The 15,898-nt window shown below is 33.9% G+C and overlaps 1 protein-coding gene across 1 annotated transcript in view; it reads right to left on the bottom strand.

The window, feature by feature from the left end:
* The window catches only part of KYNU (kynureninase), a 110,652-nt gene that overhangs the window by 36,290 nt on the left and 58,464 nt on the right, over positions 1–15,898 (bottom strand). Inside the window, exons 9-10 of the mRNA XM_043576626.1 lie at positions 10,211–10,309; positions 9,352–9,425 (exon numbers count right to left, since the gene is read on the bottom strand). Of these exons, the coding sequence (XP_043432561.1) occupies positions 9,352–9,425; positions 10,211–10,309 (173 nt within the window). The remainder of the gene's footprint in view (positions 1–9,351; positions 9,426–10,210; positions 10,310–15,898) is intronic.

Raw genomic sequence — 15,898 nt, 5'->3', positions numbered from 1 at the left:
TAGTAAAGAAAATCTCTATCAAATCTTATTTTCTAAAATATATATATATACACACACACACGTATATATATATTCATCTCTTCCCAATTGCTCTGCTCTATTCTAAGTCTACCAATTTAACACTGCTCTGGAAAACAGTGTGAGAAGGTATCACGAAACTCAACTCCTTTTCCTCCTCTCATTTGCTCACTCACCTATAAATATGGTTTAGAGTGCTCCACCTGGTTCTGTTACATATTCACTACATCTTCAAATCTTCTTTTTAAAAAAATTTTTAATGCTTATTTATTTTTGAGAGAGACAGAGAGACCGAGTGTGAGTGGGGGAGGGACAGAAGCAGAGAGGGAGACACAGAATCCCATGCAGGCTCCAGGCTCTGAGCTGTCAGCACAGAGACCGACGCAGGGCACGAACCCATAAACAGAGAGTTCATGACCTGAGCTGAAGTCTGACATTTAACCAACTGAGCCACCTAGGCACCCCAATTACATCTTCAAATCTTATTCAAGGGGTGGTTTGTTCAAGTATGTCCAGGAGTCTAACAGTGTGACAAGTGTAGTTATAAAAAAGCACTTCCTGATATGATGACTTTTGATTAATGACAATTATTTCCTGAAGTTTCAGAATAATATGGTGTCTTTAAAAGAACTAAGTCAATATTTTCCTGGTGTGAAAGCTTTGTTAACAAATAAACCCTTTGAAAATTTTCTATATATGCTTTCTTGAATTATATTATTATTTTGAAATATTGATTTATAATCCTTTGAGGTAATATTGATGTTAAAAGCACAAAAACAGAGATGTCTGAATTTAGGACTTTCTAAACGACTTGCTGAAATGTTGATTAAAATACTCATGAAGGATTTTTTTTAAGTTGTCTATAGCTAGTTTTCCTGGATATATTTGGTCTTTGTAGAAGCATATGGAAATGCATATTTAATTTGACAGTATTTTGCAAATCATGCCCCCTTCAGAATAACTTGCAAAGTAGAAATGCTTTCATATGCTAGAAGATGGTTTGTCTATTATGCTGAGAGTAAAGAAAACCATATATTCAACAACAAAATTTTTTAAAAAGTATTTTTTTGGGACACTGCAGATTATGAAAGAAAGAAATATCACAAGACAATGTCCTTGTACTCAAGAAAGGTAGAATTAATTTATAATCAATATTCAAACAATCATATTGAACATGTAAAGATGATTTCTCACAAGCATCACAGGCCCCTTAAAAGAAAAAAAAGACCATTTTCAGCCTAAGTTTCTATGACTTCTACCAAATCTTCTAAAATCTTGTCCAAAGCTGATTAGAGCAGAGATTGATATGGGAACCAAAGCAAAATATCTATACATGAACTAGTCATGACCAAGACAGACCTCAACACTAGAGAAAAAGATCATTTCCACCCAATCAAATCTTCTCCTTTGTAGTTGAGTAAAAACAAGTATGCAAAGAAAAAAAAAAAAAGCAGATCACATGAGTTCAGAACTTTGTTCTGAACAATGTATTTTATTACAAATGTTCTTGTGGTTGGTGAAGTTAGCCCAGCCCAGTCTTTTGAAAGCACCAGGATCCAGTGGGTCTGTGTGTGGCCCACACACAGGTATCACTGCACCATGGCTGTTTTGGCCATCATAAGAAGCCAAATAGATACATGTATTTTTCTCAATACTAACAAGTAAAAGTTTTAGCAATAGTTCTTCATATACATATATATAAAACTACCCTGCAAATTCCAAAGGTCACTTTAGGGGCAAAACTTGAAGTAATTAAAACAAGAGCTGAAGCTCTTTGACAAGTTTTACTTTTGGTGTCTGAAAGGTTCACTGACCTCATATATCTTCAGAGACACTTAACTGCAACTTTAGAAGAAAAAATAAATTTTGAGATTTCAAAGGACTCCACAATTTTCCCAAATTAATGATTATGTCACCATTATCTGAGAGTAGTGATTTGCAAGTAACGATGGCTTTAATATATCTTTTTATACTGATAATTACTATTTTGGCTTCCCTTTAAGAGCCAGGATTACTTTATCTCCTGAGTTGAAAAAATCAGATTATTTACTGAACTTATTTCTAATTGTGATCACACCCCAGAGTATAAATTTTATTTTTATGATTACAGCTTAAATTCACAACACACAAAAATCATCTAGATGATTATGCATAGTTAAAATTATTTCAAGCCAAGAAGATAAGGGATCCTTTTAGAGTTACTGATCTAACATGGTTTCCAAATGAAGATAAGTATAGGTTATACGTCATGATTCCATTGATTTTCTTCAATCAGTGTGCCATCTTTTGGGCTCCTTACAGTGAGGATTTAGGGACTAAAACTTAGAACAAGTTTAATGCCCTCCATGAGCTTGGCTCTGAAATTAAGTGTGAGCATGAAGCAAACTTGATTTCACCAGTGTTTATAATTTCTAAAATATTGTAGAATAGGGATAACGAGCAATTTCATGATAATAGGCAGAATTTTAAATGTTAAGTCAATAACTCAGGTTCCATAAAAATTCTAGTGAAAAGTATTAAAAGAAAATGATCACTTGACATATCCCTTTAAGAAATGTCATTTAAGTAATTCTTTCTTCTTCTTTATACTTTCTCAAATGTGTGAAACTAACCAAGTGAAATCTTTCTCATAGGCAACAATTTCAGCTCTCAAAGTAACAAAGAGTAAATTTATTCACTTAGTTAATGTAGCATTCCATTCAGCAGAGGATTTGTAACTGTAAATTTCCCCACCAAGCTTTTCCAAAGCACCTGAGTTAAAGATATCTATCCACAGCTTCTATGGCAAGGTCTGAGAATTCACTTAGCAACTATAAAATATAAAAACATATAAACATATAAAACATATAAAACACATATTCTAACTTGTGTTACCTGTCATCTAAATCATCTATTCAGTTATTAAAATATTATCTCTATAGTGGATTATAAGTTAAAATCATAGGCAGTATCTTATATTTATTTTCATCTGTGAAAGTTACTTGTACAAAAATATGTATTGGTTATATTTGTTCATGTCTTCTTAATTGACGCAGGATCGTTCTCTCGTTTTTTTTGAATAAAATTTTTTAATGTTTATTTTTGAGAGACAGAGACAGAGCATGAGTGGGGGAGGGGCAGGAAGATAGGGAGACACAGAAATAGATGCAGGCTCCAGGTTTTGAGCTGTCAGCACAGAGCCTGACCTGGGGCTTAAACTCAGGAGCCATGAGATCATGACCTGGGCCGAAGTCGGATGCTTAACCGACTGAGACACCCAGGCGTCCCAGGATCATTTTCTTTACATGACAAAGATGAGTACCTTAAAAATGATACTTCTGCTGAAGTAAGAAAAAATGGAAGTTTCACTCTGTTTACACCCTGAGATTAGAAAGAAATATGGACGTAATGGAATTCTTCATTATTTGATGACCAATGGAATACTGGGAAAAGGTCATTTAAAATAAAATCCATTTTAAACAAATAACCATATTTTTATAGTAATTAATGGAAGTTTTTAAAATTTGATTGAGATGCTTTTAAAAGGTAAAGTTTAAAATTATATAAAAATGTACACAAAATTTGATAAAACAAGTTAGAAGTATAATGTGCTAATTATTAAAAGGAGTAAATAATAAATCGAGTGTTGATTTTTTTGGTGTATTTCAAAAAATGTTGGGATAGAAAAATACAATCTCTTTCATATTACATTTAACTTTTTCAGCATGACCATAGAAATGATCATTTCTATAAAAATTTTTGAAGCATTCATCATTTCCTTTCAATCCTTGATATTCAAGTCATTTGCTTTTGAAGTACCGTGTCTAATTTCTTCTACTTCATCTGTTATTGGTTCTAACTCTGGCAGATTCTCACTGCCCATAATTTTGTGATTCAGCAATTCTTCAGTATCACTTGCATCAGGAAATCTTGAATCTCTTGAAAAATTTTACTTTACAATCCATTTTCATTATGTTTTTATTGTGTTACCTGACAGTTATAAATTTTATAACCAGCAAGAGACCAAGACATTTTATAAGTTGTAGAGATAGATGCTAATACTAATTGGGAAAGGGTGTTCAGTAAAGGCTAATTTTGTGAGTAGTTCATTAGGGAATATTTTCCATTATGGCAATCTTTGCTTTCTAACATTACTATGTGTCTTTGGGAACTGGGATAATGCCTTGGTAATCAGAAACTCTTGTAATTTACAATCAGATTAAAAGAAGGGCTAAAAACTAAGCAAGTGATAAAGCTGGAAATGCAAATTGGTGTCCTCTACAAATGTCTATTATTGAAACCAAGACTGTGGATATTTCTGGACTCAGGGACCAAAGTTGAGGCACTGAGAGTGAAAAGGTGAAAGAGTAAACTTTGTAAAATTTAGAAGGGTCATCACATAAATTGGAGCTGAAGCAAGAGAAAATGGCGCCCTGAAGCCTAGGGCTGTGGGAGGGAAACATCAATGACAAAGGGGATGGTGAAGGATATCTAATATAACTGAGAAGTCAAAAAGTTGTAGCTGAGAAGTCATCCAAGTTAATAGTAAACACTGAACTTGAGAAACAGGCTAACAGATGACCTAGGAAGTGGAGGTCACATTTCAACTTAAGATTCTCTGAAAACGGAGAAATCTATTGATATTGGCCTACTGCATTTCAAAGGACCTGGAGTTTTATGAATTTACACACCTTGCTGGTGTCCCCTACACTTCCTCGTTCTCTAGCCTTTAACCAGGAGAACTTATGCAGGTAGTAGACAAGAATACAATACCTAAGTCCAAAAGGATCACTAAGAAACTAAAACCAGGTTTAAATTATAGATAAGTTTTAGATGATGGCATTCTCCAGCATTGCCTGGAGAAGTATATAGAATCAATGTGTCAAGTCAGCATTCCCTGGAACAAATGTGTATTAGATGGTCTTCCCATATAACATTAATTGTACAGTTGGGCCAAGCATGGCATGAGCTTTTCTTAAGTCGTTTTGCTAAATTTTCTTTATGCCTCTTTTTATCCTTTTTTAGACTTTCCTGAATATTGTTTGGCTTGTCTTCTTTTTTTTTTTTTATTTTCCCAAATAAAAATAATAATAACCTACATTGCTGAGTTCTAAAATTTGCCCTAACCATGCACTGAAGTTGGCCAGTGTCTTCAGCTGGTTCTTCTTAACCTGGAAATTACTTATTATAATAAAGAAGATGACTCAATCCCTTTAAAAAGCCTTAAAAATGTCATCTCTATTTCTAGGCTTCAATCACACACTTCTAGCTGATTATGGGAATGTGCTAACACGATTTGAAATTCTAGCATTTTCATCAAAATTATCAGTAGGTCTCATTCTTGGTCACTCAAAAAACTTAAAAAACCTGAGGGAAATGAACATTTCAATAAATCTAATACATTGGAGCATTTGGAGCTTTATTATGTCCTTTATTATGGAAATAATAAAGCTTTATTATGGAAAGTGAGGAACAGCAATTTTCTAGTATGAATGGTCTTACTGGATGGGGTAAAAAAGCAGGTGACAGAAGGAATCTTAATATGGGGCTCCTGGGTGGCTTAGTCAGTTAAGCATCTGTGCAGAGCCTGCTTAGGATTCTCTCTTTCCCTCTGTCTCTGCCCTCCCCATATCGTTTTCTCTCCTTCCTCCCTCTCTCAAAATAAATAAAAACACATTAAAAAAAAAAGAGCTCTTATGATCCAGGCTTGTTCTGTTTTCATGCTAGAGTCTCTTTCTCAAAAAAAAAAAAAAAGTATATACACACATGCACATATATATGTGTATGTATGTGTGGCTGGGGGTGTTGAATTGCAGTCTTGTGTCCTACAGAAGAATCATTTTATGAGCTTCAGATATTTTTGAATTCCATAAAATCAAAAGGTTAATTACTGATCTAAAGTGTACCAAAAAAGTCAACATTTATAAAGTTAAAAAAATTCAATGTATTTAAGTCCTTTTTTAGTGATGCATTTCTGATCTTCAAATTCTTTTTTTTTTCACTTTTTTTAACGTTTATTTATTTTTGAGACAGAGAGAGACAGAGCATGAACAGGGGAGGGTCAGAGAGAGAGGGAGACACAGAATCGTAAATAGGCTCCAGGCTCTGATCTGTCAGCATAGAGCCTGACGCGGGGCTCGAACTCATGGACCGTGAGATCATGACCTGAGCCGAAGTCGGACGCTTAACCGACTGAGCCACCCAGGCGCCCCTGATCTTCAAATTCTTATAGCTAAAAGTATTGCCCTTTATATCTCAGAGCAGTAATTATTAATTTTAGAGACTGAGTTGAAGTCATCCTTGAAGGAAAAAAAAAAACAACAAGATGGCATTTACTCAAAACTAGTTCTGATTTAGAATAATTCTTAGCTATAGACAAAGTTTAGAATATGACACTGGAATGAGAAAAGGTGATGATAAACTAGGGCAAGGTCAAGTTTTACTTGAGAATAACAGCTTGAGTTATGATGCTTAATGCAGTGGATTGACGATAGTCTGTACTCTTTCTCTTTATTGGCAAAAGGTTTTTGGAAAAAGTCTTAGGTCATATGTTCTGAAAAACGGCCAAAATGCCTATTTAAACAAACAAACAAAAAAAACAGAAGTGCAACTTCTTGGTACAGATGTAATTTACCAGTTGCTAATGTTAACATATAAAATATATTTCAAAGTTATATACTGAATATTAAACTTTAGAATTCAGGGTTACATATTCTGATATCCACTGTCTATACCAGGTGGGTCAGTCACTCCCATAATGCCCTTTTTCCCACCCTTGATGAACATTTATGCATTCTGTTTAACCACACACTTAGAATGCCCCTAATTTAACTTTGACCTTCATCCTGTTTTACTTTTTTTTGAAGGTTTTGACTACACAAGTATTACACTATAAATACAGTCAAATAGTACAAGAAAAACCAATTTAAATATATATACTTTAAAAATTCTTAAGAAAGAATAAATGACATAAAAGAAAGTATCACTTGTATACTACTTGTTTGAAATAACACGCTTAGCCACTAGATGTCACCCTTTAAAAAAGCAACAGAGTTTACTTCCCAACGTTTGCTACATCAATTGCTGTTACATTCCATTATTGGATGGAAGTTGGCACCGTTGGAATTAGTCATTCTGACATGATGTAAAAAGAAGCTTTAACAACAAACAGGGTTTCCTGTAAAGAGGGCTTCATGAGTCAAGCCTGATTTGAGTCTTTGGAGACCAAAGCCGGATGGTTAAAATGCCACAAGAGATAATAACATATAATTTTCAAAATGTTAAAAGCGTGTCTCTCCTATAAGTATGAAGTGAAGATCAATAAAGATCTCATGCAACTCATTAATTAGCGAGGAACCAGTCAGACGGTAAGGAATGTAAGGCCTGTAAAAGAGCATTCAAGGAATGGAAACTTACACAGCTTTTCAAAGGCCTGCTGAAACGAACTTGGTAACAGACAAAAAATTGTGTCATGTTCTACAAATTACAAGCCACAGCCTCTGAGGTTATGTTTTCTATTTGAGAGAAATGATCTCTGCTAGTCAGAAGTCTAAGAGGTAACATACAACTTCACAGTAAAGCGACAAAGTATTTAGCCTAGATGTATGGACAACATGTAATTCTTTCACAATTGTGCTTGGTGCTCTACATGCACCATCTCATTTTATTCTCAGAATCATTGCTTATGAGGTAGATGCTGATATTATCTTTATATAGAGGCTAGAACACTGAGAGGTCAAGGAACATTCTTTAGGTTATGGACTAGCGAGTGATCGGGCTGGAATGTGAATTTGGCCTGTCTATACAGTCTTTCTCCTGGGACCAAAGATGTAACAATTAGAGTGGTCTAGAGGATGTTGGGATTCTACAAGACGAAGTGCATGTGAGCACACTATAATGGCTTCACCCCCTCCTGTTTCTCATCCATGAAGGACAAATAGTGACAAAAGAAATTTCAAGTGCAACAGACATGTGCTGTAAGATCAGAGCTTAGCTGCTAATGCTTAAATTCTTGAAAATTTGTGTAGATTACTTAACATATCCCTCACCATCCCACCAGCTTGTCTTTGGATTGGTATGATACACCAGATCCTCTATTACAATTTAAATAAGTGGAGAGTGGGAAATGATCAGAGTAGTGAGTCTCCACACAAAAGCAAGCAGTACCTTATATACTGTCTACAGGGAAACCAATTATGTTAGGTAAAACACTATCAATGGGTTTTGCTAAAAATGAAAAAGAGACCATTTAAAATATGCATAGTATTCCTGTAACATAATAATGCTTTATATTCTTTTCAGAGAATTTGGGACATGGGGAGAAATCTAATATACTGACAATATATTTGGGGAAGACATCTGCCTGACAAAATACCTGTCTAAAGAAAACGCTCTATTTAATCTTAAAACTTTAAAATCTTGAAGAAATTTTAGACATGATTAAATGAACTGTAGAAAATCATCTTAAATTTCTTGGATTTATATGCATAGAACCTCAGAAATGTGAAGTGCTCCAAGTTTTATTACTAATTCAGCTTCAATTCTTGTAAAGATTACACCACTCAGCTAGTGGCTGAGAGGATTCAGAAAACTAATCAAACATTATTATATTACCTATTATGAGTCTAGACAGTCTCCTCATCACACATACTTTGATACAAAACTCTGAAAGGAGTTTTTTCAGAATATTATTTCTTTATCTCCATACAGATAAAAACAAACTTACAAGTTCCCTAGTCAAATAAAAATGTATAAATTTGTTAATGTATCACATTTGCATTTATACTTGCTCTAAAAAATGAGAAAGTTATATAAAGTAGAAAAGTATTGCTTTTTATGCAGTCTGTGTTGTTCAGTGTTCAGCTTCTTCAGTTTTCATGGATTATAAAATCTTTTAGGACAGAAGATAATCCTTACAAAACCATCATATAATGTTTCTAGCTTTAAAGGTAGATGTAATTTTAATAATAACATACCACATTTAAGGCTCTATTAGGCACAGCTCTGGTTGCCTTTGATTTATTCATCAATGTGAGGAATCTGAAATTTTCTGAAGTCTAATTTTGAAAAAAAAAATAAGTCATCTCTTTGCATTAAACCATCTGCTCTACATGATTACAGTGACTCATTTTTAGCATTGAGCTTCCCCTTTTGTGATTCATGTTCAACCAACTGAACTCTTCAAAAAGCATTTATTTCTAATAAAGTGCATCATTGTTAATAGAGTGTTAATATAATTATAATCAATCCAGATTCTTATTGGATAGCACCTTAAAGAGCTCATGTAAATTTAGCATATCATTAATGCAAATTAATTTATTCATCACCAGAGAAGAATCTGAAGATGGTACTCACACAGGTTTAATTGTATGAGCATGTTTTTCATGGACAAAGGCACCAGCAAGACCTCCCGCTCCTGAGTTTAAATACTGGATAGAAAAGAAATTAAAATGTATGAGCATATGATAAAAATGAACAATAAAATCACTTGACTTTTTTGTTATGAAACCAACTTTTGACCAGCTCAAAATGTGTGATTATTTGAGCTTTTATAATAAAACATAATTTTACATTACCTAACTCAAAGGAAAAAAAAATAAACATAAGCATTATTAATTGAGACTAAATACCTATTACATTTTTGGCCAAATTTTGCATCAACTAAATAGGTAACAGTTCCAATGAAGTCTATCTAATTTTAAACCCTATTCATTCCAATTATTTTGTTACAAAAATATTTCCATAATAATAAAGCATCTATTTTTAAAACACCTACATTAAAATAAAATCAGTTTCATTTCCATAATCCCTGTCAATGAAATTATCTTCAAATATCAATATCAACTTGATTCCATAAGAATTATCTTTATGTATGTAGAAATGACACAGCATATCACCAAAACCTAAGAACCTAATCAATTTGAATTAAGTTCTAAGGGTGGAGCTTTTTTCCTAAAATCTCATGATTTTTCTATAGTAGCCAAGCAATTAAAGGAATTAGTACTCTATAGTGGATGGAAATACCCAATTTTAATTATTTATTATACTATTCTATCATATGACTTTATAATTAACTAAAGTCAGAAAAAAAACAGTAACAAAAGAAATGGAGGAAAGTAAATCAAATAGTTAAAACTGGCCACCAATCAAGTTGTTCATTTAGATAACAATCAATGTGTAATAAAAGGATATGAACATATTAACTAATTTGTACCTTGTAGGAGCACCAGCAGGCAAAATCAACCCCCCAGTCATGTAAGCGGAGTTCGACATTTCCAACTGCATGTGCTAGATCAAAGCCAACAAAACAACCCTGGGGAAGAACATAATAACAAGTTTTGAATTTGCTTAATGATTAGAAATAATAAGTACAAATATCTCTAAAAAAATCTTTGACCAACTGCTGTACTATAAATATGGTTTATCCTTTGGTACAGTGGTTCACAACATGTAAACCACAAAACACTGGGCATTCCCAAGATCCTTCTAGGTCAAAATTGTTTTCAAAATACGAAGACATTTTTGCCTTCTTCACTGTGTTGACATTTGCAATGATACTTTAAAAACAGTTATGGGAAAATTGCTGGCATGTTAGCACAATCAAGGCAGTGGCACCAGATTATACTAGCGGTCACTGCATGCTGAAACCATTTAGTTGCAGGGGGAAATAAGAAGATAATTTTGCTTAAAAATCTCCTTGAAAGGAATGCCTGGGTGGCTTAGTTGGTAAAGTGTCTGACTCTTGAGGCTCAGGTTGTGATTTTTCAATCTTAAGATCGAGCCCCGTGTCAGGCTCTCCCTCTCTCTCTCTGCCTCTCCCCTGCTCATGCTCTCTCTCTCAAAATAAATAAATAAACATTAAAAAAAACTCCTTGAGACATCTGTAAAAATGATAAAGTTATTTTAAATCTCAATGCCTTAGTGCTCATATTTTTAGGGCTTAACATGAGAAGTATGCATAAAACATTTGACCACATTCTGAAGTAAGAGGGTTACCTCAAAGTAATGCACTTATGCAATTATTTGAGTTGCAAACTGAACTAGCCACCTTTACTCCACAGAGAACATTTTTTTTTAATGAAAAAGCAACTGAGAGACAAACAACAGTAATTCATACTTGGGCATTTGGTAGACATTCTTTTGGAAATGAATGAAATGAGTGTCAAATCAAGGAAAACAAGTCATAGTATTTGCTGCCAATGAAAAAAGTTTCTAAGAGAAATTAGGATTTTGAAAACTTGTATCCACTTCTATGAATATGACCACTTCCCAATATTTAAGATATTTCTAATGAGTTTAGTAGTAACATGTGCTTTTTAAAATAATATATAATGAAATATGTAGGTGTTTGGAAAATATGAACCAATATTTTTCAAACAACCAATGTTTGATATTACATATCAAGCATGAATAAAGACCTCTTCAAAGTACAAAACCATACAATGGATTTTAATGTAACAAAGCAGAGAAAGTTAGTAATTTGGTTTCACATTGCATACCACAACTTGTCAATTCTGGTACAGTATCAAAGAATAGTCGTAACTAACTGAGAAAAGACTATTAAAATACTTTTGCTTTTTCCAACTATCTATCTGCATGAGGACTGATTTTCTTAATATGCTTCATGAAGGAAAAAAAGCAAGAGATTGAATGCAGAAGCAGATATAAAAAACTAGCTGTCTTCTATTAAGCCAAATTAAAGAGATTTGCCAAGTGTACAACATTCTTATTTTGTTTTAGAAAACATAGTTTTGTTTCCCTAACAGCATATTATTTATGTTAATATGTAATGTGTTTGGGATACCAGGGTGGCTCAGTCCATCGAGCAACTGACTCTTGACTTGGCTCACGTCATGATCCCAAGGTCGTGAGATCAGGTCCCATGTCAGGATACATGCTCAGCATGGAGAGATGCTTAGAATTCACTCTCTCTCTCTCTCTGCCTCTGCCCCTCTCCCCCTCTCATGTTCTCTCTCTCTCTAAAATAAAAAAGTTAAAAAAATATATGTAATCTATTTGTTATTATTACTCTAAAATGAATGAATAAATGTATTTAATTAAAATATAGTAAATATATATATAAACACAATATCAAAACCTCTTTGAGGTCTTCAGTGGTTTTTAAGAGTGTAAAATGTGTGCATTACTAAGTTTGAGAGGCACCTGGGTGGCTCAGCCTATTGAGTGTCTGACTCTTGATTTTGGCTCAGGTCACGATCTCCTGGTTTGTGAGTTCAAACTCTGCATCAGGCTCTGTGCTAACAGCTTGGAGCTTGGAGCTTGGAGCCTGCTTCAGATTCTGTGTCTCCCTCTTTCTCTGCCCCTCCACCTCTGCTTGCATGCTTGCTCTCTCTCTCTCAAAAACAAACATATAAAATTTTTTTTAAAGTTTGAGAACCTCTGCTTTAGTATATCCTCTAACCTGATGGAGTTAATAGTAGTTTTCAGTTTGTCACTGAATCCCACATCATGCCCACATTTAATTTAATTAATTCAAGTATATATATGATATGATAAATTGCCTTAATGGCTTTCATTCTTTGTCCATCCTTGTATCCATCTTCTTTGCCATGTAATTTTTCAGTTCTTCTCACTGTGGGCAGAATGTAATTCTCTGCACTGGGATTAGACAAGTTACATATTTTGACCAATGGAATGTTAGCACATGTAATACAAGGAGAGTCCAAAGCACTAGAGTGATTAGATTAGACTTGTTTTCTCTTGTTCTCTGCCATCTCTGTAACAAGGACCTGCTTAGCCAACCTGCTGGCTCAGAGTCTTCCTCACCTGAGCTCAGCTTGGATCAGCTGCTCTCCCCACCTCTCCTTAGTAGGTCAAGAGATGCATGAGTGAGTTCAGTTGAGACTTAACAGGATCTCTATGACTAAGTAATGCCTAGATCAGTTGACACAAAGATGACCAATAAAAGTGATGCTGTTTTTATGACTCAACACTGTGTTCTCCCTATACATTTACTTGAGACCCTAATAGCCTCTTACTATTTGACTTTGCCTTGTTTACTTGTTTACATGGTCCAAGTGTTCTGTATGTCTGCCTAGCAGAATTCACTGTTTTAGAAACTAACCCTCTGTTTCTACTGAGTTCCCAGAAGGAAAATCTGAAGCAATGAATTATATTACCCAGACTGTACCCAAACAATAAGTTCATTTTAATGGCTTAACATCAAAACCTTTAACTTCCTAAATCAAAATGTTAAAAGTTTTACTTTGAGAATATAGTGATTCTTTCCACATTAAGACAATTTTGTACATAAACATGAATTTTAAAAAAATCCCTGATCATTAAATGGGGGTAATAGTTCACTTTGCAAAAATGTTTTACCTGTGAGTTTTTCTATTTTTAGCTTACTAAGTGCATATAATAATTATGTTTTCAAAACTTTAGATTTCCTGCAACTTTGAAGAAGCACATCTATCTATAGAAATTATTGCAGTAAATAATTTCAGAGGGGCCAATTTTAGATTTTTCTAACACCTTTTAAAAATAACTAATGTTCAGGAGCCTGGGTGGCTCAGTTGGTTAAGTGTCTGACTCTTGGTTTCAGCTGAGGTCATGATACCACAGTTCATGAGATTGAGTCCTGCGTCTGGCTCCCTCTTGACAGTGCAGAACCTGCTTGGGACTCTCTCTGTCCCTTTCTTTCTGCCCCTCTTCTGGTCTCTCTCTTTCTCAAAATAAATAAATTAATTTTTTTAAAAAAAAGAATAACCTCAAACTGCTATTACAGGTACTTTCCCTGAACAGAGGGATGCAAACTATGACCTGTTTTTGAAGGTAACCTTGTATTTGAACACAATTAGTTTCATTTGTTTATTCATTTATTTTTTTTATTATTTTAAATGTTTATTTATTTTTGAGAGAGACAGCACGAGTTGGGGAGGAGCAGAGAGAGAAGGAGACACAGAATTCAAAGTAGGCTCCAGGTTCTGACCTGTGAGCACAGAGCCCGACAGGAGGCTCAAACTCACAAACAATGAGATGGTAACTTGAGCCGAAGTCAGATACTTAATCAACTGAGCCACCCAGGCGCCCCTCAGTGTTTAAATTTTGTCTATGACTACTTTTGCAAGCAGAATTGAGTGGTTTCAACAGAGACCATATGGGTCACAAATCTCAAATATTTACTATCTTGCCCATTAAAGAAAAGATTTGCTGACCCCTAACATATAGAATTAGTTTCATAAAGAAAACTCAATATATTGAAGAGTCAATTAGAAACTTTACTCATTATAAAGTGGCCAGAACTGGTATCTCATAGAAGAAAAAGTTTTTTACCAGTATTATATATCTGATTTTGTTTTGTTTTGTTTTGTTGCGGGGGAGGGGATGGGTTTGTACTTTGTTTCTCTCAGAAAAAAAAAAAGGCAATTCATGTCATAAATTTAGAGAATGATAGAAAAGAAACACAATTAATCTCTATCAAGATTTAAAGATGGTCAAAATCTGGGTTTGCAGACTAATGTTTAAATTCAGTACACACACACACACACACACACACACACACACAGATTTTTTTGTTTGTATTTTAAGATACATTTTAATATTGAAATTAAATTTAGAAAAAAAAGGTCTGAACTTGACATCCTCTTTTTTCTTGCCAACATTTCTAATTAAAACCAGGGTTTTTTTTTCTTTTTTTGTGAAACAGTATTTACAACTCAGTTTTTTATATATATATATATTTAAAACTCAACTTTTCTTCGAAAACTTAAGAAACAGGAAAGGCAGCATTTTTATTTTATTATCAATTATTTATAAAGAATGTCACAATGAAGAAACAATGAAACTTCACCTACCATATCCCATTATTAAAAGCCCTGTAGTCACATCTGTGGTACCACATTAAAAAATCACTTGAGGCTCTTACAATATGTTTTAATGTATGTACAATTCTTTCCCCATGGATGGCAGAAACATAAATTATTAACATGTAACTGTTTTGAGGAAAGGACCAGAAGATACAAACTTGAATGAGACCACCAAAAAGTGATCTTTCAAAAGTTTCACTAGATGGCAGCATCTTAAAAATAAAGAAAAAACACATAGTTCTCCAAACCCTCTCCATACTCATCCAGTTAATATTTTCATTATTTTACCTCTTAAGAGTAGGTAGAAAAACAATATGAATAGGTGAAAACAGAAACTGCTCATTTGAGTGCCTACTTAATGCAATTTTTTAAATAAAAATAAAATATTTTTCAACAGATTTCTATAAAATTATCCAAAGAGCTCACACTGATATTGACACAGCCACATGCATTAAGCTTGCTAAATCACAGTTTTGAGTGCAAGATTCCCTGTGTCACTTCAAAGAACCCCCGTTGGTTTCAGAATATAACTCACTTTGCTCGGTATGGCTTTTAAAGACCTTTGTCATCTGGTTCAGTCTTCACGTCTCCTGTGCCCTTTACCTACCTCCCTCTATTTGCAAAAACCTTTCTCAGTATCACTTTGCATGGGTAGCTCAGGTTTTGATGACAAGGTAACCTCTGTGAAAGATTATTTTGCCACACTCTCTCTTCTATCCCATCTGACAGCCCTGTTTGCATAGCTCTCTTGCAGTAAATTTCCAATCATATTGTCTTCTACTTTTACACAATATGCATGAACTTAAATAATTGTTGAATAAGTAAATGAATAAAAAGTCATACAATTGTCAGTAGATGTTCTCTAAACTGATACTAAATTTTAAAACAATATTATTTGAAGCCTTTGTTCTTGTGGCAATTTTATGTCATAGCAATTTATTCAGACCTACATCTTTTAAAATGAAGTTTCTTGGACAATTAATAGTAGTTAAAAATACATTCAAAATCCCTCCGATAAAACAAGGAATATTATGTGTTTTTTTCCTTGCCATCTTCACTAGCTCAATACGAAC

This window comes from Prionailurus bengalensis, chromosome C1 (genome assembly GCF_016509475.1).
Source record: "Prionailurus bengalensis isolate Pbe53 chromosome C1, Fcat_Pben_1.1_paternal_pri, whole genome shotgun sequence".
Lineage (NCBI taxonomy): Eukaryota > Metazoa > Chordata > Mammalia > Carnivora > Felidae > Prionailurus > Prionailurus bengalensis.
Note: the sequence above shows the minus strand (reverse complement) of the source record. Positions and strands in the feature narration are given on the sequence as shown.